Here is a 23,103-nt window from a genome sequence, read left to right on the forward strand (position 1 = left end):
AATGGAAGTTGCTGGATAAGCTTCTGTCTCAATAAATAGGACAATTCAGGTATGTGATGGACACACTCTGGAGATATGACATATGTTGTACCACATTAATAATTTATGTCATATCATATTATACAATTGGGATTGCTTAGTGTAAAGAAGGCTCCAAGGAGACCTTACTGCAGTTTTCCAATACATAAAGAAGCATTACAAGAAAGATGGGAAGACAGGGCGCTAGGAATAGGACGAGGGATAATGGATTTAAACTGAAAGAAGATGTAGATTACATACAAGAAAGAAACTTTTTACTGACAGAGTGACGAGGCACTGGAACAGGTTATCCAGAGAAGTGTTGGATGCCCCAGCCCTTCCATCCCTGGAAGTATTCAAGGCCAGGACTTTGACCAACCTGTTCTACCAGAAAGTGTCCCTATCCATGGCAGGGGCTGATTGGAACTAGATGATCATCAGCTGAGACTCTTCATCAGCCTGAGCAGCTCTTTAGCATCTCGGTATCTCCTCTGCACTACTGGAAAAATTGTGAACTCACTCAGAGCCAAGGATCCCAGTGGTGTTTCCTTCACTGACTGTCTAAATTCTTAAGACATTTAACTTCGCTGTTGCAAAATCTGTCAACATCAGAATTCACTGCTGAGTCAACTGATGAACACTGTGGAAGCCTGTGTTGAAGGATTTCCAACTCCCTCCCTAAGTACTTGTAGTACTTATACAATCATTTCTAATATGCTTTTCAGGGATTTAGAAACATCACAAATCCCTGAGAGACTGGAAAGGACCTCTGGATGCCTTTTGGTGCAACCTTTGCTCAAGCAGGAACACCCAGAACATATTGGCCAGAATCATGTCCAGGAAGCTTTCAGAGATTTCCAAGGAAGACACTCTACAAGAAAGACTTTCAAGAAAGAGTCAACAGCTGCAATATAGAAGGATTTATCAGCAGGACACCTAGGGATGGAGCAATGAGATCATTTATCCCCAACTGTGGCTGAACAGTTGAGCAGGCTACAGATAGACGCACAGGTTCCAAATACTTGTGCCTGGAAGTCATTGTGCCCATGCCTACACTTGGCCACTGCATGGCCAGGGAGGGCTGCAGGGCAATGCTGACAGACCTATACCTGTGCTCATCACCACTGGGTTTGTTGTAATAAGATGAGCCTGGGACATCACCTGGAAAGGATTTCATTCTTTAGATTCCCCCATGGCAATATTAATACAGTAATTTTGTTTAGCAACATCCTTATAACTTGTTATGATCATCTGTGGTCTCAAGGTGGTGATTTAAAATTACTGATTTACTGATTCAATCTTAATTGTGTTCTGAATTGGGTCTTTACATCATTCTATCTTTAATTGCTTTAGTGACAGTCTAGTAAGTTAGGCTGGTAATATGCTTGCTTAGATGGCTCGCATTCCTTAATGAAGTCCATAAAAAGTTTAAAAAGGAATCCTATTGAATTGCCACTTGTGTTATGGAGTCTGAAAGTCAGAAAATCAGTCTGTGGTGCTCTTGTATCTTCCTACAAATACACATCCTCAGCAGGAGAAATCTTAGCACCTCAGCAAACATCTCCACAGTAAAGGAAAGGATGGAAGAAAATGAAAAAATGTTATTATAAAGCCTGGATTCCATTTCCTACTTTCTGGACTTCCTTTGACTTTTTCATGCAAATTGTTTATAAGCTCTCAGAAAATACTTAAGATCCTCAAACTGAACTGTGGCCCATGACTAGAGTACACTCTGAGAATCTCTCCTGTCCTGGAATCCCAAATCTTTGTGTTTTTTGAGGTCTTCTGGCATGTCCCCAAAAGTTTTTCTCATCCTCACTCTCTTTTCTGGTGCTTTGGTGCCCTGATGAACATTTTAAGTGGAGGACTTAGCTGCACTGTGAGAAGGATCATTGTCTCTGCAGTGTGACCTGATATCCATCCTTGGCCATTGTGGCTGCTCTCCATAACTGTTGGATACTGTACAGGTCCTCGCAATATCTCCCCTGCTGTTTTTTCTGCAAGCTGCTGCAACTGGATTGCATTTTCTACCCATCAGTAATGAGGCCTTGTGTTGCCAAGGCTGCCTGTAACTTCTAACAGCTTAATGCCTGCAGTTTTATTGCTGGAAATACACTGCTTCCTCCCGCTCAGTCACTGAAGACCATATATTACATCTCACTTGATGGTGGTTCCTGCTGCAGAGAAAATACCATTACTTACCAGCAGTGCAAAACCCCCCACCAGCCCCATTCATACACCCAAAGACTGTTTCTGTAAAGAGTACAAAGAGTCTGCTCCAAAGATAAAGTTGTGAAACCAAAGAAAATCTGCAGTTAATTAAAAATGACGAGAATTAAGCATACAGCAGATGAGGATATAAAGTTCAGATCAGCTTGATTCCCAGCATGAAAATGCATTTTATTTTATCCATTTAGCAGAAGAGGGATTTTTGTCTCCACATGAGCTATAGCAACGTGGCTGGAAAACTTCCATTGTCTTTAATTAAAACAGTGTGATTACATTTTCCTTTCTGCAGCCTGTTCAGACCCTGAGTCATTGCTTAGAATTAGTTGCAGGTGGTCTGAGTGCAGCAGTAATCAGAGCTGGATCTGGCACCTGGGTAGCCTGGTACAAAAACCCTCATGTCAGGTCAAACCCACCTAGCCTGGAGATGGAGATAATGTTGTTATTACAAAGCCAACGTGTGGTGTTGTAGTTTTGCTAAGAAGAAGAAGATGGTTTTGCTAGGAGGAGAAATGTGGTTTGTGTCCACTGTAGGATGACCTGCAGGAGTGAAGCATGCAGATTCAGTGCAAGAGAATGTGTGGAAGTTAATCTCTTCCCAAACACCCTGACCTTGGATAACCCATAGGGTTGCAAGGAGAGCAGCCCTGCACCTGGCGTTTAAGGTTCAATAGGTCCATGTGAAGCCACAATCAATGTGTTATCTTCTCCTTACGCTCACCCGTGTAATTGTGTAGAGGTTGTGAAGGCTCCTGGTACATGTCAAACATCTCATTAGTGGTGCTGGTATCTCCTCCCTCGGGCTGTACCTCATCAGGTTGGGTGTTTGCTGTCTCTGCTTGTCCAAGGTACACTGAGTATAGAAATTGCTGAAGCGTTCATGCGTGTTGCAGCACATCGATGTGTGTTAACCTCCAGGTCTGGCACCTTCAGGATTTTTGTCTGATTATGTGCACTTGCCTGGAATCTGTAAGCCTTGGGCCTGAACCCTGCTTGTTCCTTTCCTGTTAAATTGCTCTTGGATAAAAACACAAGTCAAGTGCTTGGATCAGGCTTTGGAATGAAGGTGTTCCTCTGCTGTGGTTTTGGTGTCGCCAGGCCTCAACACCACACTCCTCACAACTGGTACTGGGAGGTTTGGTCCAGGTGGATGGAGGCCTTGGGGAAGTCAAGCTGTATATCACCTAAGAAATTGGTGGCGTCACTGTCCCTGGAGATGTTCAAGAAGAAGGTAGATGTGGCAGTGAGTGTGGTTAGTGAGTCTGGTGGTGAAGGGTTGACTGCTGAACGAGATGATCTTAGTGGTCTTTTCCCACCTTAATGATTCACAATTCCATGATTTTATATTAAAAGCAGGCACTGTCACTAATGTAGGCCACTGTCTGTCTCTGTCTTTGTGGATATTTTTTAAGATACATATTGGAAGAGGCTGCCCAGAGGGGTTGTGGATGCTTTGTCTCTGGAAATGTTCAGGGCCAGGTTGGATGGGGCACTGGGCAGCCTGATCTAGCACTTGATGTAGTGATCAGCAACCCTGCCTACAGCAGGGGATTGAAACTAGATGATAAATTTTGAAGTCCCTTCCACCACAAACCATTCTATGATTCTATATTACCTAGCTGTGGAACAATGCTATGGATTCTATCAGTGGCCAGTACTAGTGTGGTTCTTAAGACCAGGCCAGCAAAACTATTTAAGAAGGAGTCTTGGCTGAAGAGCTCTCAGCCATTTGTTACAAACTGCCTGAATCCAGGTGGGTTTTCTGCAAAAATAATAGGCTTGATATGTAAACATCTTCATTGGACACCAGGTACTTGCCCAGCAGATGGTAAAAAAAAAAAAAAAAAAAACAGCAAAAATATTTAGAGAAAAACATATTTTTTTTTCAGTTGCAGACAGAGATGGTTGACAATTCGGAAACTATTTTTTCCATGCACTGCAGCAGAGAGAGGCACCAGCAAGGAAACTTTCAACTTGAAAAGTATAAATACAGCTACTGAGAATGTAATAAAATCAGATCTGTTCTGCTCTCTAAACAAGAAGCACAGGTTCCAGATCCAATTATATGATAGATTTCTTGAGGCAGGAATTAATTCTTCACCCTGTACTCATGGGGATCAAAATGGAGCACTCATGTTATGCATGTGAAGAATTGATTGTAAACCCAAAACTAGCCTGAGTCACCATTATATGCACAAGAGTAGAGAGACTGAATTTGAAGATTTTTTTTCTCTTGCAACAGAAAATATTTTCATTGCTGCCAGCTTCCAACTATATCTCTAGCACTCTATATCTATTGGTACTTTTGCAATTTCTAACATATCTAAAAGAAATAATTTGAAGATAATGTAGCCCATGATGTTTTTCTCCAGCGAGAGCTGCTTTTCCTGGCATCAAAAAATGGGAAAAATAATTTATTGACAACAGTCTGTGACATTTCCTTTTCCTTATCTCTTGAGGCCAAGTCTCCAGCTAGCAGGGTATTTTAGAAATAATCTTAAAAGTAATATTAAAAAGAAATATCCACAACAGCTGCTCTGTTCCCATGGAAATACATGGGAACAGTTCAAGTGAGCATCCCTTTGCAATGCAGTCATGTGTTTGTCCTCAGACAGTAAGCAGAGATCAGGCATCTCATCCTCTCTCCATTGTCTGCTGGGTTATGACTGGCATGGCAGATAAAATCCCTTTTGTCCTGGAGGTTCTCTGCTTTTCTCTTGGAAAAGGAAGTGAAACAGAATTGTCATCCGAGACATAAGCAGGTGGCAGGGGCAACTTGGAGCTCCAGGCTGCCCAGAGAAGGTGTGGATGCCCCATCCCTGCAGGTGTTCAAAGACAGATTGGATGGAGCCTGGGCAGCTGAATCACGCCCTGCCCATGGCAGTGAATTGGAACTAGATGATCTTCAAGGTCCCTTCCAATCCAATGCCATTCTATGATTCTATGAACCTGCTGCTCCATGCTTCCTGCCCTGCTGCACAGCTCAGTTCTGTTCTCTCTCCACCCCACCGTGACCTTTCAGGAGCTCCAGGCAGGCACTTCTGCCCATCTGACCTGCTATTGCCTCCTGGGTAAGGAAGAGAGGAAGAATGGGACGTGAAAATTAAATAACTTAAAATACGTATTGAGAGGGCTGCTGCTCCCCTCCTACTCTACTAAGCCATGAGAAAACCAAAAAGATCCCTTCCTTCTTCATAGATTCATAGAGTACCCCAGATAGGAAGAGACCCATAAGGATCATTGAATCGAACTCCCAGCTCTACACACAACCATCCAAAATTCAAATCTATGTCTGAGAGTATTGCCCAAATACCCCTTGAACTCAGGCAGCTCGGTGCCGTGCCCACTGCCCTGGGCAGGCTGTTCCATGCCCACCGCCCTGAGGTGCAGACCCTTTCCCTAACACCCCCTGCCCCTCCCCTGGCACAGCTCCATGCCGTTCCCTGGGCCCTGTCGCTGTCACACAGAGCAGAGCTCAGCGCTGCCCTCTGCTCCCTGTGAGGAGCTGCAGCCGCCATCAGGCCTCCCCTCAGCTCCTCTGCTCTGGGCTGAGCAAACCCAGGGCCGTCATCCGCTCCTCACACACCTGGCCCTCCAGACCCTTCCCCATCTTTGTAGCCCTCCTTTGGACACTTCAGGAAGGGAACGAAGTGCCCCTGACAACAGCTTTTCTTCCCTTTCACTGCTTTCCTCACACCTACGGAGCAGATTTGCCCTACTGAGCAACCATAAATTTAGAGACCTTCCAGCTGCTGAGGAGGCTCTGGGCAGAGGAAAATCCTGAGTGTGTCAGCCAGCACTGACTCAGCTGAGCAAAACGCTGGCACAAGAAAACATTTCCTTTGGAGCTTAAGCAGTATGTGCATTGGGTGAAGGAGCCGAGTAGATGACAGAGGAGATGCTTGTAACTATCACAGAGGGGATTTGACAGAGTCTTGTAAAAATTAGGGTTTGCATTATGGCCTATCTGCTAGAATAAACAGAATAGAATAATAATAAAAATTAAAAAAAAAAAAAAAAGAGAGAGAGAAGTGTCTCATTGCTCTTCTTCTCCAAAAAGTTTGTCTAGCCTGTAAGGAAAGACTGAAAGGAAGCAATGAGTTTCCAACTCCTCCTTTATGGAGAGTACTGGGAGAGGGCTGTAGGTGGGAGTTTATCAACCTACATGCTTGCTGTCCTCTGTGCACAACTATAGCAAAAGCAAGATATCACCATGGTTCCTACCATGAAGGATTCCCCCATTTGCTTCCAGCCAGACTCTGTGCAATAGAAATCCCAAATCCAGGCAGACACTGGGAAGGCTCTGTGTGGGGGTTGTGTGAAAACTTGCAATAGTTAGAGGCTGTTTAAAGATTTTTTGATGCTAAGGAGGAGATGGGAGCTGCTTGGTTTTGTTCTGGCCAAGAATACATTTGTCCCATTCCTTTTGTTTAGTTAGATGTGTTCCTGTGTGAATAAGCAATCCAAACTTTGGCATCTATCACAAACTGCTCTGATTTCCCCCCTGTAAGGAGCTGCATCCCCTCACTGATGTGTTAGCAATCCCTGCTTGTTTGGACAGTTGGTGGTTTTAGAAATCAGATCTGGGGCCTAAATTCAGAGATCCATGGATTTTCCTACTCAGATTTGCCACTGAACTGCTGTATGGATTTCAGTGAGTTATATGTGTCTTGGTGCTTTAGATTGACTTTGAGTGGAAGACGATCATGCAAAGCTTTGCTTAAGGGTCTCTGAGCATTTTAAGAACTTAGTGGATGGCTGCAGTTCTTCCCAGACTGTGATATATGGACAGCACTTTGGCAGCTGGTGGCCCTCCAAAACTTTGCAGGTTGTTGGTTTCTTTCACTGCTTCCCTTGCGGAAAAGATCCCAGGAGTCTGTAAGATCAATTAGAAACACAGAAAAGAAACCAGTCCTCTTCATATGCTGCAGATGCTGGCAGCGTTGAGTTTAGCTCACCTGTGCTGAACTCTCTCTAGAAGTTCCCTGCCTTTCTTGAGATGAGGAGCCCAGAAATGAACACAGTATTCCAGATGTGGCCTCACCAGGTGAGAGTAGAGGGAGAGGATCACCTTCCTCTACCTGCTGGCCAAGTTCTGTTTTAATGCACCCCAGGTACCATACGTCACAAGGTCACAAGGGCACACTGCTAGCTCATGGCCAACCTGTTGTCCACCAGGACACCCAGGTCCTTCTCTGCAGAGCCAAAACCTTTGATGTGCCAAAATTTTGGGAAAATCAGTTTGTCAGTAGTATCAGCAATGATGTGAATATCATCACTGTCCCTGCTATCTGAAATGTGAACTGAGTGCAGTTGCCAGAGATGGCAGGATTCTGGTCAACTTGCTGTAATGGATTAGGAGGGCATGTTGTTAATAAATCTGGTTTTCAGAGGATACCATCAGCAAATATCTGTATAACACTTTGAAAGATTCATATTTGTACAAAACTTTCTACTCAGTTCCCATTTAGTCTCAGATCTTGGTACTGCATGCAGAACTGGAGCTCTTCTGCACTCTGTTTCCCAACAGGACATCATGAAACAAAGCCCATCAAGTGGCGTAGGGGGATTCAAGGTGTCTGCCAACATGGTTGGCCACAGATCAGCCTGATGGATCTGACTCCTTTCCTTGCCAGCCAGATGAGTCAAGAGAGTTGGAAGCTGCAGACTTCCTTGCCTGAACTAATATGTGATTTTCTGGTAGTGTTTTGTGAACATAGCACCAATCAAATCCCAAAGCTTTGCCCTGCTCTTGGTTAGAAGATTTTCCTTCAGCTACAGTAGTTTTGTGCTGTTATCACAACATCTTGGTTCTGTTCTTACTAAAGCTACTGATTTTTCCATGTCATTCCAAGTTAAGCTTTGAAATTGCAGTGTAGCTACACCCGGTATTCGGACACACTTCCAGAGAAGCATGAGGTTTTTGTGAGCCAGGTCAAGTGCTCAGCCGTGTCTGGAGGCAGCAAGTTAAACACTCTGGCTTTTGCTCAGTCTCTCTACTGCAGTCGTAGCATCTCATACCTCCCACTATACCATACCATAGTGAGTTTCATCTCTAAACAGGCCCGTTTCTTCTCTCACCATACAGAAATGTCCATGACACACAACAGGACTCATCAGTTGCAGGAACTTTGTATTCCCTTGCATAGATGACCAGTGAATAGTGCCACCAATGCCTAGTGCATGGCAAATGACTCTCCTTTTTTTCCCCATTAAGGTCCTGGTGGCCACCACTGTCAGACATTCTGGCTCTATTGGCAATCCAGCTCCAGTGTCCTTCCTGTAGGAGACAGAGGGTTTGATTTTTGAGTGGTCCTGTGTGGAGCCAAGAATTGGATTTGATGGTCCTTGTGGGTCCCTTACAAGATGGGACAGTTTATGATTCTGTCTGTGTTGCCTTCTTTGTCACTTCAGTTGTGCAATTGGGATGAAGAGCCAGGAGAGGCTCAAGAAGGCTCAGTAAGGACATTCATTTCAGTTTTAGCCATGAAGCACTGTGAAGGCTTTACTGAGAATGCATTACATTGCAAAAGTGAAATACTTCAAAGACTTCCTGCTGATTTTTGTTTTGGAGGGGTCATTAGGACATGAAGGGACTTCTGCCAAATTTTGTTATGACTCCAAATCATTGGGAGTTTGCCAAAGAAAATGTCACTTCACTGGTTATATTTTACAATTGCAAAACAATTACTCCCCACAACAACCTTGTTGTGATAAATAGCTGTTTGTTTGTGGAAAATTTCTGTAAAAAGAAAAAAAAATTCTTCCTGAGACACAAAACCAGAGAGAAATGCCACTGTACACAATTAATGTTAACTACAGCAGAAAGCAGGCACTAAGACTCTGCCATAAGGAGAAACCCCCAACATTGCTGTGATGCCACCAAGCCCATCTAACTGAAAACCAACCAAGTCACCAAATCTCAGCCCAGCAAGAGGTGCTTCCTTGGTAAGGAGCCATCACTCCCTACTACACCATTGTTTGCCTGCCTCACTGGGTGTGAGATCCGGTGCCATCTGGGAAATCCCCACTGGTGTAACTTGGCCACGTTCCCTAGACAGCTAAGGCAACCAAAGCCAAGGAGTCCTCTCAGCACAGAGCCACGTACACTGGAACACACTGTCCCACTCACTGTGTTTGTTTTACGGGATTAGGAACATGCTTAAACCCAAGTGCATGTTGGAAACGGCGTTTCACACGCAATGCAGTCTGGTTTGGAGGGAACTAGCAATGTTTCTATGATTAAATGAAAATAATTGGGTTTAAATGGGGAGGAAAATGAAATTTCCTTGCAATTACTTAGATTTATTGTAAGAATGAGTGACATATCTTGTCAGTTTTATCTACTCTCCACAGTTTTCCTTGTATGTTTTTTTTCTCCCCTTTTAGAAATTAGTTTGGGCTTCTTTGCTTCATTAATGAGAGATTACCTAGCTTGGCAAGAAAACCTGTGTATAGGAAAAGGGCCTTACTGATGTGGCTCTGAACCACTGATGTGCTCTTCTCCTCCAAAAACTTCTGCTAAAACCCAAACAGAATAACATATGGAATTAATTCTCTTCTCAGTGGTTTTGGTGTTGAGAATCAGAGAAAGCTGCTAATGTTGCCTGCTGTCCGTAAAGTCTTTACTATATGATTAGCCCATCTATGGTAGCTTGTGATTTATGAGAAAATAACTCAGCTTATTTAATGCGCTTTGTTCTATAAATATCTGCTTAAAAAAAAAATTCAAAAAGAAAACAGAAAAACAAACAAGCAAAAACACAGATGAGTTCTTCCTGTTGTGACATATAAGGGCATAAAGTGCTTTCTGGATGCAGAGATGTACAAAATTTTAACGAGTGACTGAAAAAGTGCAACATGGTGGTGGTGATGATGCCAAGAAGAAAATCCTAAGATTTCCTCTGCCTTTTATCCTCTGTCATTCTTCTCTCTCAGTTCATCTCTTCTGTTTCTTGCAGTCCTGGCAAGTAGAGTTGCTCATCATAGAATAATAAAGACTGGAAAAGACCACTGAGATCACCTAGTCCAACCATCAACCCACCACCACCATGCCCACTAGCCCATGTACCTCAGTGTGCCATATCTACATGTTACTGGAACATCTCCAGGGATGGTGAATCCATCATTCCCCTTTATTCTCTTCCTAAGCATTTCCACCCCTTCAATTACTTTTCTATTAGCCAATGTTTTCATAGAATGATAGCATGAATTCTCTATCTTCATTTAAGACTGATCCAACAGATGGACTGTATCTAATGATGCTGGGTGGCTGAACCAGGTATCACTAAATACTCTTTAATATTGTCTCTTTAATGTGGACATAGTACATCTCATTTCATGTGAAAAGACATGAAAATTTTTCTTGTCCTTTTAAATAACCTGCATTGTGTTTCATTTATTTCTGTTGTCAGTCATCCAGTATCACCCAGCTAATTCTGTATTTCATTACTGTTGCTACTCAATTTGCTCTGTGGCCTCTTGAAAACCTCAGCACCAACTCTGCTGAGACTCTGGCACCCTTCAAGCCATTGATGTATTTGCAAAAGCAAATGTTACTCATTTGTAGGGCATCTCTGAACTTCTGAGGACTGCATGCCTCATTTGGTGTTGTTTCTAACCAATTGTTTTCCCCTCCTGAGCACAGCTGGAACAGGCTGCCCATGGAGTCACTGTCCCTGGAAATGTTCAAGAAACATGTGGATGTGACACCGAGGGACATAGTGGGCATGGTGGGGATGGGTTGATGGCTGGACTGGATGACCTTAGAAGTCCATTTTTATTCCCCAAGATGTTTTATTGGGTTTCCATACCATCCCTTTACACCTTGTTTAAGCTTGCCAGCCACCTCTGCATTTCTGCCCTCTCACCAGAGTCACCTGAGTAGCTCTTTAACATGGACATACTCAACTATGCCCTTTGCAGTAATTTGGAAAATAGTATGAATTTGTGCCTCCTTTGTGAGTTTTGAGATTAATCGGTCCCCAAAACAGCTTAAAACTGGGTCTAAAAATTAGTGTCTCTGTCAAGCTATATGTGATGTACCAAACTAGGTGGAAATAACATGAATTCTCCTTCATACTCATGTTTCCTGCCTGTACAGCCTTCTTGGCTACTCTCTGCATACGGTCACCATCAGGGGCAGGTAATCAAAGTGACACTTGAAAGGTATTTTTATTCAGGCTTGGCATCTCCTGTTACTTGTTGAGAGGGTTATCTCCTGGTCTGATCTGATGGCCAGTTCTTATCTCTGGAAATGATCCAAATCCCACAGGGCACACCCTTCTTTGGTTTGCTGTTTGAAGGAGACATTTTGATTTATGTTTGGATTTTGCATTTGGGGATTTTCTTTTTGCTTTCTTTACAAAGCAACAAAATTCTCACAAAACTGATAAGGAAAACAAAACGGTTTACTTTTTTTTCCAGCTAGAGAGAAAATAGGATGGAAATTTCAGTCTTTTCATCAATTAAAAAAAAAAAAATCAGCCAAATGAGAATGTTTTCAACATTATGTTTGGGAAAACTGTAAAAATAGTGAAGACATAAGTATATTAACTATGCTTTCTCAGCTTTATAAAAACATTTATAAAACATGAATGAATAACAGGGGGAATACTTTTATTAACAAACAACAGAACCCACAAGCTTTTAATACCTATACCAGGAAAAAAACAGTTAACTTATTCAAACAGCAGTGTAGAAACCAGAAACAAACAAACCAACAAAATTAGATACTTTCCTATGAATTTACATTTTAGAGTTAAAATCTTTTGATGGCTTCTAGGGAAGCCTTAAGTCAGTTGTAGTTCTCAGGAAACAGCATTGCTGACTACAGCATAAAACAACTTAAATTGTGCTGATTTGGTAGGCAAAGCCTTTGAAGCTTGTGGAGGAGTCAGAATCTTAAGAAATGCCAATATTATTTCAAGGGGGGAGTGGGAAAGGGAAAGCTCTATTTCCAAAAGGAGCATGTCTGGAAGGTAATTAAACTCAGCAGCATCCTAAAAGCCAATGCAAGTCTTAACTTCTGAGCTTAGCTTGGACTGAAGCTCATGGCTGAAAGCTGATATGGGCTTTTCCTAAATGTGGGGATAGTTAAAGCGTGGTCCAACAGAGCTGCAGCCTGGATACACTCTATTTTTAATCTCTGAGAAACAGCATGGAGACCATGCAGTGATCTGGCAAAGACTGAAAGTTAGGAGCAGAATGGTGGTTTCCACATTGTTATTTCTGAGGACCTTACCTCTATATTAAAGTTCATCTGGATTGGTCTATCATGTATAAATCAGGTTTAGCCTTGGTAAATCGTCAGTATTGCCTGATGCTAAGCAAGGACTCTGCCTCTGTTGAAAAGCATGAGACATATCTACTCCTGAGGTTCATGCCTGGGGAAAGAAAACCTATTTTGAGAAGGGAAAGAAGACACAAAAACTCTTATTTCATTTTCTACTCCTTATGCCCTGTTATGAAGGAAGGTTGTTTAACTACCATGACCAAAGACATCCTCTGGTACATTAACATAGCTGAAAAATATATTAGTCATGGTTGCTGAGCCTTTATCTATGATGCTTCAACAGAATTCAGTTTTGTAAATGTTTAATAAAGAACATGATGGACTTTTCTAATGAGATAACCAAGAAATGGGATTTGCTTCATATTTTAAGAAATTAGACTATATCAAATGTGTAATAAAAATATTTTCTATAGGATTTTAGAATATATACATATATAAACTACCTTAATTTTTAATGCCCTGTTGATATTGATGTGATCTCTACAGTATCTAAGCGTAACTAAATGAGGCTGCCCAGCAACCTCCTTTATACCTCAACAGTGATTACAAAACTTGAAGCCTTGTCCACACTGTAAGTTAAACCTGCTTGAAAACAGGATCTGAAATCGTCCATCAGACCTGATCCAGCACCCACTAAATCTAGGCTAAATCCATTCCTGATGGTAGGAGCTGGATTAGGTCCTAGACACAGACTCAGATTGATAGCTCTCCAGCTCCATTGGCTGAGCAACACTAAAGGCACCTGAAGGAGTTACTACGACTCTTAAGGCATGTCCTGGTAAAATGAAAAATATTAGATTTTTCTTTTTTTTTTTTTTTTTTTTTTTAGAATATTAAGAAATACTTAGACACAGTCTTAAGACAGTTTGGGCACATTTGCATTTCATTTTGAATAAGGGCCCAAACTGACTATGCGTCCTGGACATAGCCTGTGCTCATATACACAATATAGTCTTTAGTCAAGCTTAAGGCACAATGAAGGGGATCATGATGGAGCAAGGAGCATTTATGCCTGCATCCTTCTTGCAGTATTCATCTCTGTACATCCACTTACTTGCCCAGACCATGTAGAAAAGGCAAGCTGGCATCAGATCCCTAGAACTGCTCCCATGTCACGTGCCTGACAGAACTTCCATCACACCCACCCCACCACAGGGGTGTTGGCAGAGGCAGGGGGAAGAGGACCGAGAAGCACAATGTGCTTTTTATTATAACCTGGCTCTATGTCTACCCAGAACACTATGGACTTGGTTTTGGGCTGTTCCTCCACTACCCAGACAAATCCAGTTTGCATTCCTGTTTAATCTAGCACTGTGTCTAGAGCAAGTTCAGATTCATTTTCCATGCAAGGTTTGAAGCAGTGTAGACAAGGTGTAAGGGCCAGATCCTGATCTAACGCAGGCAAAATTTGCCATTACCATTGGCCTGAACTCTTACCCTTGCATTATACTTTAAGGTAGGTAGCATGTGAGTTCTCCTGCTTTAAAGAGTTAATGTAGGGAATCTGGCCACCAGCAGAGGCAAGTTTCTCACTGAGCTTTCGGTTCATCAGCTCCATGTGCCTGGTATTTTTCCTAGCTTGTCGGAGAGACCTCTTGACTTTCTTCACCCGATCTCGCAGCTGTTTGTTGCGTTTCTCCAAGGTTGCCACCTTCTGCTGCAGCTTCTTCACTCTGTCCTCCTCCTCAAACAGGGCTTTCTGGACCGAGGAGCACATGAGCTGAGGGGACAGAAGAAATGAAATAGGAACAGATGAGCTTTACACAAAAGCTTATTCAAGTAAGGGTTTACTCAGGTAAAGAAAAAAAACCCAAAGGACTTCACAACTCTTCAAAAGTACAACAGCTTTTTTGAAATTCTACTGACTTTTTTTACGCCCCTTCTACTAAAAGCTTTGCTTTCACTTCTGTGTTCAGCTAAGATGCAAAATTGTAGATTTTAATGATACTGATTGTTCACAATGACTTTTTGGAGCTGCTTTGAAAGACCTGTTGAAGTTAAGTTGAATTTATGGAGGAAGGTTGACCTATTCATGATCTGAAACTGGAGTTCAAAAGCCGAGATAGGCTTTCTCTGGCAGAACATTTGGAACTGACAGAGAATCTAAGCAAACAAGTACATCCTCTGTGTGGTGATGAAGAACTGCATGTTTCTTTTTACCTTTCTGAAAGAGAGGGAGGGAGTCCACTTTGATGACTAAAAGTTCTTTTGCTTTGGAACCCCCCAGCAGCAAAAACCATGGTTGGTCAACAAAGCAACTGCTTCCAGTAGCCATAAGCTCATGTTTCCTGTACAAAAGCACCACAGGGCTTTGCTGAAAGGGCAGTGCTTACCCTAACTACCCTCTCACCAGGAGTCTTTTATAGATGCACACTAGGAAGACTGTAAGTTCACAGATGAAGACCAGAAATTGCACTAAAGAGGGGGGAGTTTGATTTTGTTCACAGCTCATTCCAAGAGCTGTTTGAAAACAGCTGGCACCTCTTGGCTGCCGTGTTTGCCAAACCCTTGCAAAGCTTCGAGCAGAACTTATCTTGAATTTAAATCCCTACACAGGAGACCATTGTGTGGACAAGATGTTTGCAGGAGGAAATTTCACTTCCTGAGGGACTTCTTGCATTTCTCATTGTGTACTGCTGGACAGGCAGGTACTGATAGCTAAATCACAAAGTCCAGTAAATTCATGCACTTGAAGTGTGCCATTGTCTGAACCCAATCACGTTTACCTGGGCTGGCTGCTGAGGAAATGGCAGCGTCTGGTAGCTGACATCAGGGATGGCATTAGCCTCACCTTAGAGGCACTCCCAAACCATTGAGGTTTGTCCCCTGTCAGCAGAGGTTGGGCAGTTGTGCAGAGATACTAGAAACTTCTCACGAACTATTAGAAAGTCAGACAGCTTATTTGCTTACACCATTCCTTTTCCAGATCTTCACTCTCCAGCCTGAAGACAGTGGCTTAATATTTAAATTACCTGGAGATGTCCAAAGAGAACACTGGAGCAACACAAATATAAAAACTAAGACCCACACAAGTTTGTGTACCAACGGGGCAAGCAATAGGTAGAGCCTCACTAATAATAATGTCTAATAGGATGCCTACCTGAAATTACAGGACAACTAGCTGAAAAATGAACTCCTTTGATCCTTCTATGTGTGGAAAAAGAAGAAGTGAGGTCCACACATTCTCTCCAGCTGGTTGCAAACTGTGTTTTTCACAGGCTCTGCAGCAAGGATCATGTATAAATGTGAGTGCTGTCCCACCTCTGCTGCTGCTGCCAGAGCTGCGGTTCACATGGGTGCACCCAAGTTATTTTTAAACTGTTAGATCTGATGCTGAGAACTGTGTAAATCTGACAGGCTGGAGCTCAGTCCAGGCAGTGTAATTAACCAGGAATAAATAGGTAAGGAATAAGCCAGCCTTTAGTTCATGTTGCTACTCGAAACTTTTTGTTTACTGCCAGCTGAGATATCCCCACTTTGGGCAGTCCTTCCTATGGAGCATATCTACAAAGAGGAATTTCACACCCCATTTTGTCCAGTCTTGCGAGTCCATAAATGTGCAGAGTTTGCACTGATGAACATCAAGATCAAGCTTTAATCCAAAAGCATTGCTAAAGCTACTAAGAACTGACTTTCTTTTTCTAGGAACGATTCATGCTGCCATTCCCCACGGCAGCTTGTAATGCCAAGTACACTAGAGAGTTTTTTTCCTCTTTTTTTTTTTTTTTTTTGATATCACATTTAAAAGATACAGAAATCTTCATCCAGCAAGCTAAGTCACTTGAGAATCAGCAGCAGAGAGTTAAGCAATAAGTCTGAACTGCTGTACTTAACATGGTATATATGCCCATAGACCTGGGAAGTGGAGTGAAGACAGTTCTTCGGGCAAATCTGTGAATTATTTTTCAAGATTTCCTTCAGAAGTTACATTACGAGAGGACCTACAGAAGATTTGTTTGCTCTGGACATCTCTATTTGTATATTCCACAGTTGGGTCAGCAAGCCATCCTCGGTGGTATTTTAATAAATCCAGAGCAGTACGAGAAGATGTAGCAAAAAAGGTAGCACAAAAATATCCACACACATCCTTAGGATTTAGCCCAGACAGCATACAGCTGTGAAACCACAAATTACATATATTCAAGCATTTGTCTGAAACATCCTGTCACAAATACACCCGGTCTTAAGTTTCACCACATCGAGATGATTTACGCAGTCAGTCTATCTGCCAAACAAATCAGCACTGCATTACATCAAATTGATTTTTGGAATGTCACGTTACAGGCACGTGAGCCCTTTACTAGATAGTCTGAATTGCCACATGTAAGAATTTCTGTCTGATCGACAGACACACACATCTGCCTTCTGTAAGCATCATTAGAATGAGATAGAGGATGGGAAAACTTCCACAGACAAAGGCATGATGGTAGTGTTCATCCAACACAATTTGTCCATACATGGCTGGAATCAGTGTTGCAGTGCTCAAGTCACTCAAAACAGTAGTGGTATCCAAGTTTTGGCCATCATCTACTGAAGGAAGAGAAGTTGAGATTTAGCCAGCTTCTAATGCATATTCCCAATGGGTTGCAATGCTAAAGAGCACTGGAGAGCCATTTAGGACAAGAGATAAAAGACTTTAAGTTGCACTAGGGGAGATTCATGTTGAATATGAGGAAAAACTTCTTCTCAGAAAGAGTGGTGAAACATTGGAACAGGCTGCCTAGGGAAGTCACCATCCCTCAAAGTGTTCAGGAAAAGTGTGAATGTGGCACTGAGGTACATGGGTTAGTGGGCACTAACCCATTGGGAGTTGGGTTGACATTTGGACTAGATGATTGTATTGGTCTTCTTCAACGTTAATGACTCTATCATTATGGAGAAGTCTTTCATTTGAGGTCCTCTAAAAATATCTTCCACCCCAGACAGTTTTTGGACATGGATATCTACTGTTTTTCATCAGCCAAGATGACAGTGGGAACATCTTTAAATGCATGTCTGTAAGATGTGATCTCCCCTGCATGAACAAAACATTTATTTAGAAGACCAGGGATAAGTCACTTTAGTTTCTTGTCCCCATAATTTTTTCAGGACCCACGCTTCTGACTGCTTGTACTACCATGGGATGCTCCCTCAGCACCCCAGACCGAGCATCACCCTAACACAACCTGTTGGGAGCATCCAATGGAGACACAGCCCAAAGGCTGAGATTGGGAAGCAGTCTTTCTGCTGTGCTCCCAAGCCTCCTGCACACTGCACCCCAGCAGTTCATCACAAACCCACACTGCTCTCCTCTCTCTCTCCCCTTCTGTAAATCTGTCCTGCAGCAAAGGTAAAAGCTGTCTGAATTTGCTGCGCATTGCCTCATTGCTCTGTGCTTTACTACTGTTAATGTTATATAGAACATCTTAAACTGAAACCTTATGCAACATGAAGCACGTTCCTCCAGCTCTATTAATCTCAGCATAGCCATAATTCATGCATTCTCTCAAGAGGGGCTTTGAAGCCAAACATAGCTCTTTATTTTTTCTTTAACTCCACCAGGATTTATTTCCCCAAGCCCTTCTGTGTGCTCAGCAAGACAAGCTCTTGATGAAACTAGCAGGGACATGACATGCAGGCAAACCTTGTCTCTCCTGGCAGGAGCAGTTCCCTTTGAGCCATACTTTGCCATTGCCAAATTTCAGACTGTGAGCATCACTTTCTCCTTTCGTTTGGCCTCTTTGGGCCGGTTCAGTGGGAGCAAGCAAGCTGGATGGACAGAGAGATGATGTGGTGAGGGGTAGGAGGAGGGATCGGGCAGCCCTCTGCCAGATGGGGTTTGGGATGGAGTCACTTAACCTCCAGTTACTGGGGCTTTTCGGCCAAGACTAACACTCCTGCTGAAGTGTGGAAAAGCCCTTGTCAGCACTGTTAAACCATCGTGTTGGGGAAGCTTGGTTAAACTACCAATGCTTGCTGCAAGGCTGCACCTTTCAGAGGTTCTGAAACAGGGTCTGAGGGCAAATCAGCAGCATTGTCATTAGTGGGAATAAACTGCTATTTCCTACCACTGCTTTGTACAGAACACCAGAACATACAACCTGGATAGAAAAAGAAATGGTGGTGCCTGTTCTTCTAAGGATAACTGGATCGGCATTTCTGCATGATGGACATGATTTAGTGGGCATGGTGGTAATGAATTGATGGTTGGACTACATGATATTAGTGGTCTTTTTCAACCTCAATGAAGCTATGATTCTATTTACTGTGGGAAGTATAAGGCTTATGTCATAAGCTGTCAGTTAATTCAAACTATCAGAAGCAGAGATTCAGTGGGATAGGAAGCACTGTCTGCAGGAACCTCTGCCAGCCTACAGCCACCACGATATATTTTGGCACTGCAAACAATGTCTTTCTTTCCCATTCCACTGCTCGCTAAAGGCAGATTTTCACTTTAAACCTCTAATAGGCAGCCAGTCAGGACAAGTAATCTCAACATTCCCAATCATCAGTGGAAACAAATGGCTCAAAAAGGAGACTTCTAGCCTGATTTAGACACTTACCTTGAGAGGCCCACTTTCTGGGACCCTTGTCATTGCCTAGGTAATGCACAGACTGAAATGGATTGCATCCAGAGACCCACGAAATGGTAGCTGGCATCACTAGCTGCCCAGGGGAAGCTGCAATAGCAGCATAAGGATATTTGGAGGTTGGAGGAACTTGCCCTAGAAACAGAAGTAAACCCATATTCTCTAATCAGGAGACTGTTAAAGCAGCCTTGTTGGTTCTGATCTGCATCAAGCTGCTGCTTGGAGTAAAACCACCTGAAGAATCACTCAAGGGCCCGCTGGGGCAGCTCTTGGCCTATGTTTTGGCAGGTCTCTTGGCTGAGCTGTGCCCTGACATTCCCCTGAGCAGATGACCATGGGCCATCTCCCTGGAAAATGTGATGGTATTTACAAGCTGTGACGTAAAACTTGAGTGCCAGCAGCTCCACCAAGGCACCGACTCAACACACAGGATGGTTAATTTACTGGGAAGATTATTTTTCAGAAGGAAAAACACCCGCAATCTTTTTCTTCTGAGCTTTTTTTTAAGCAATGACCTTAAGCCGAACAACAGATTTTTCAAAGAAGATCCTTCCCCACAATGAAGCACTTTGAAAAACCAGACCTTCCTCTCTGGCAAGGTGTCTGAATATCTGGTGGCTCTCATCTGCAGTGGGTATGGCAAGCATCCATTTTAAAACCTTGCCCTTCAAACTTGCAGCCCTTGACTCTCTGCAGCCAGACTAGGATGGTTTTGGAGGATACAGGGAGGACTGGAGGCCCTTTAGGGAAAATAAAAATACTTTCAGCCCTGAAGATACCTAGATAGAGGTCTCTAGCTCCAAAACCACACACACAGAATTGCCTGGGCTCTGCCTTCCCTGGATAAAGTGAGTCCTGAAGCCTGGGATTGTGCTAAGGGGGAAGATGTGAAGATACCAGGTGTTAGCCTGACCCAGTCCCTTCTGATGGGATGGGGGATGATGGTGGAAATGTGCCTCCATGATACTTGCCTTGATCACTGTCAGCACCCAGGAAAGAACCAACTTAATTATTCCTTGTGTTTGCAAAGGAAAGAGGAGATGCCTTAAAGAGGAGAGAAACCACACGAATCAAGAAGACAGGAAAGGAAAAAAAAAGATGCAGGGTATGAGCCAGGCTGCCTACCACAAGCATCTCACTGATGCCAAGTGAGCAGATAAGTCAGTCCTGACAGCAAATTCTTAAGTTCCCTGCACAGCTAGTGGGAGACGGGGTCTCTAGGAAGAGAAAAAGACGTCATGAGGGCAAGACCTCACTTTGGGACACCTCCAAGTCCCTTCCCTCTCCTTGCTGAACACAGGCAGCTGTGTGGGTGAGAGATGTGCACCAGGAGCCAGCCGGCTGCTTTTTCCAGTTGCTCTGAGGTGGAAGGGCTGCACACTTGTCTTGTTTCCTTTGAAAGCATTCCTCTCAGCAATTTGCCCTAGATGCCACAGGAATGCGGTGGTGGATCTGGGAGGGGAGCAGCCAAGTCTCACATCTAAGCAGTTTAGCAGGAGCAGCCATCCTCCTCCTTGCTTCTCTGGAGATGCAGAAGTAAGGGCTGAGTGTTGGGCTCAGTGCTTGGTGCTCAGTCCCACCATACCTTGTGCTTCCTCCATTGCCAGCATCCCTCCCAGCTCAAGGCTGGGCTGCACTTGGGTGTCCAAGGTGGAGCAGGGCATGGGGAGGGGAGAGTCTCATGGCCTCTAGAGGTCCATTTCTTTGCCCAGAGAGGTTTGGGGTTTTTTTGCCCAGAAAGGTTGTGGATGCCCCATCCTTGGAGGCAATCAAGGCCAGGCTGGATATGACCCTGGGCAGCCTTGTCTAGTGATTGGCAACCCTGCACATAACAGGGAGACAGAAACTAGATGATCATTGTGGTCCTTTTCAACCTAGGCCATTCTATGATTCTATGATTTCCACAATGGTGGTTCCACCTCGACAGCCTCTTTGCTGAGACCTGTGTCCCTTCTCCAATAAAAGTACCCTGAGCAGGCAGCGAAATAACAAACCATGGGGACAAGTGCATGGAAAGGCAGAGAGCAGCCACGCCACTACTCCTGGCTCTCCCCATTCCATCACAAGGGTTACACACACAGAGGACAAACCAGCTCTAAGGCTTTGCAGCACAGCTACAATCCAAGGCAAAGCAGCAGCTGCTCTGGTTCCTTCTGAGCACTGTCACAAGTAGGAGATATTCCTGATATTTCCTGTTCCTGGGGAATGCCGTGCATTAGTTATTACTTGACTAGTTATAAGCAAATGACACTGAAGTTAAAAGTGCAGTACCCAGCTCAACCTTGCTGAGCTTAAAGGAAAGCTATGTGAAGACAAGATTAAGTCATGTTTTTAATAAGAAAGTAAACACATATTTTCTCTGCTGCTGGAAGCAATTTAGGTGCTGAGAATGAGCAAGTTTGTAGGTCTGCCTCACAGGCTGTGCTGCTTCATGGGTTTCTCCATTTTGCTCAGCCTGAATTCTGATAACAACTGAGCTGTTGCTTTTTTTTTCCCAGTCGTTTTTGTCTCAGAGTTTGCATTGGAGTTTCAGTTGGGCTTCAAAACTCTCAAAGAGGCTATTTTTCTGTAGCTTGCACAAAAACATTCCACTTCCACAGATATCAAAGTTTCCAAAACTCGCAATCCACTTTAATTTCTAACTCAGCTTTTCCCCACAAGGTATTAGTTCTGTCACAATGAAGCTAATTAGCTCTGATATGCCTATAACTACTTTGCCAACATACCTTACCTCAAGTGTATTGTTCCCTAATTGAAAGTTGCTGTGTGACCATTTCTATACCTAACCTTGTTTTGCTTGGCATGTATTTCAATAGGATTAGGTCACCATTCCCCCTGCATATACACACAGTGAATTAATTAAATATCAAGGAAGGGATACAACTGGCAAGACCCAGAAACAAAATTGATTGTGTCTTTCCCTCTGACTGATCACAACACAGGGAAACAGGACACGGCTGATCAGAGTGCATGGCAGCTTATGCACTGCTTATTGCTATTGAAATGTCTGTGTTGGTTTTTGAATGAGCTCACCTCTGCCCCATGCTACAATATCTCCTGCAAAGTTAATTTAATGGTCCTGTTAAATGTGCACCCTTATTTAACAGGAAAACACAGAGGGAAGTATGATATTTTCAAATATATCATCCCTTGAAGCATCACAGAATCATTAAAGGTAGAAAAGACCAGTAAGGTCCTCTACTCCAACTTCCAACTCAATCCCACTCGACCCAAACCTCCCCTGGTGCAACTTAAGGCCATCACTTCTCATTCTATCACAAGTTACCTGCAGCTCTAGATGCAGCTTAAGCTAAGAACCAGCATCAGTTGGTGCAGAAACCAAGTTATCCTCATCAATTTTCATTTGGATGAGGATTGTATTTGTTTAGACCAATGTTACACCGGATTCGGAGTGTTTGCTTTAAGCATGACTTACTTCAGAGCAATGTATTACAGCCTGTAGGAGTTCTCTGGAGGCCCCAGCAGAGGTGATCAATGATTTAGAGTGGTAGATGCTGCCTGGATGTCTGTAGGCTCATGTTCAGATAAACCATTGCTGACTGCAATACGAAAGAGTGCAAGGTGGTGGTGGCAGGATGGGGGTAGCTGAACCAAGATCTTGTGTCTCTGCTGATCAGCTGTGCCTGCAGTCCCACAAAAGCTCAAGAGCCAAGTGATTGCAGAATCATAGAATTGAATTTGAAGGGATTCTTAAAGGGCAGCTGTCATGGCTCTCCTGCAGTGAACAAGGACGCCTGCAGCTAGATCAGGTTGCTTGGAACCCCATCCAGATTGATTTTGAATGTCTCCAGAGATGGGGCATCCACACACTCCTCTGGATATCACACTTCAGTGCCTCACTACCCTTATTTTAAAAAACCTTTTCCTTATATCCAGTCTAAATCTCCCCTCTTTTTGTCTAAAACTACTTCCATTTGTGAGCAATGAGGTGAGAGGAGACAAGGGCTGAGCAATGTGGAAACAAGGTTGTCTGAG

General features: G+C 43.4%; 2 protein-coding genes across 3 annotated transcripts in view; one reads left to right on the forward strand and one right to left on the reverse strand.

Moving 5' to 3' along the window:
- The window catches only part of CAMK1D (calcium/calmodulin dependent protein kinase ID), a 252,128-nt gene that overhangs the window by 220,615 nt on the left and 8,410 nt on the right, over nucleotides 1–23,103 (forward strand). The window lies entirely within an intron of this gene.
- Nucleotides 11,736–23,103, reverse strand: part of CCDC3 (coiled-coil domain containing 3) — a 44,563-nt gene continuing 33,195 nt past the window's right edge. Inside the window, exons 3-4 of one of the 2 annotated variants that reach the window (XM_090134815.1) lie at nucleotides 13,976–14,258; nucleotides 11,736–12,629 (exon numbers count right to left, since the gene is read on the reverse strand). In XM_090134815.1, coding sequence (XP_089990941.1) covers nucleotides 13,983–14,258 — 276 coding nt within the window. In that variant the 3' untranslated portion in view covers nucleotides 11,736–12,629; nucleotides 13,976–13,982. Of the gene's footprint in view, nucleotides 12,630–13,336; nucleotides 14,259–23,103 lie in introns of those variants that run through there. The other variant, XM_031616159.2, reaches the window with a different exon arrangement.

The sequence above is a fragment of the Phasianus colchicus genome, chromosome 1 (assembly GCF_987193195.1).
Source record: "Phasianus colchicus chromosome 1, bPhaCol1.hap1.1, whole genome shotgun sequence".
In the NCBI taxonomy this organism is placed as follows: Eukaryota; Metazoa; Chordata; class Aves; order Galliformes; family Phasianidae; genus Phasianus; species Phasianus colchicus.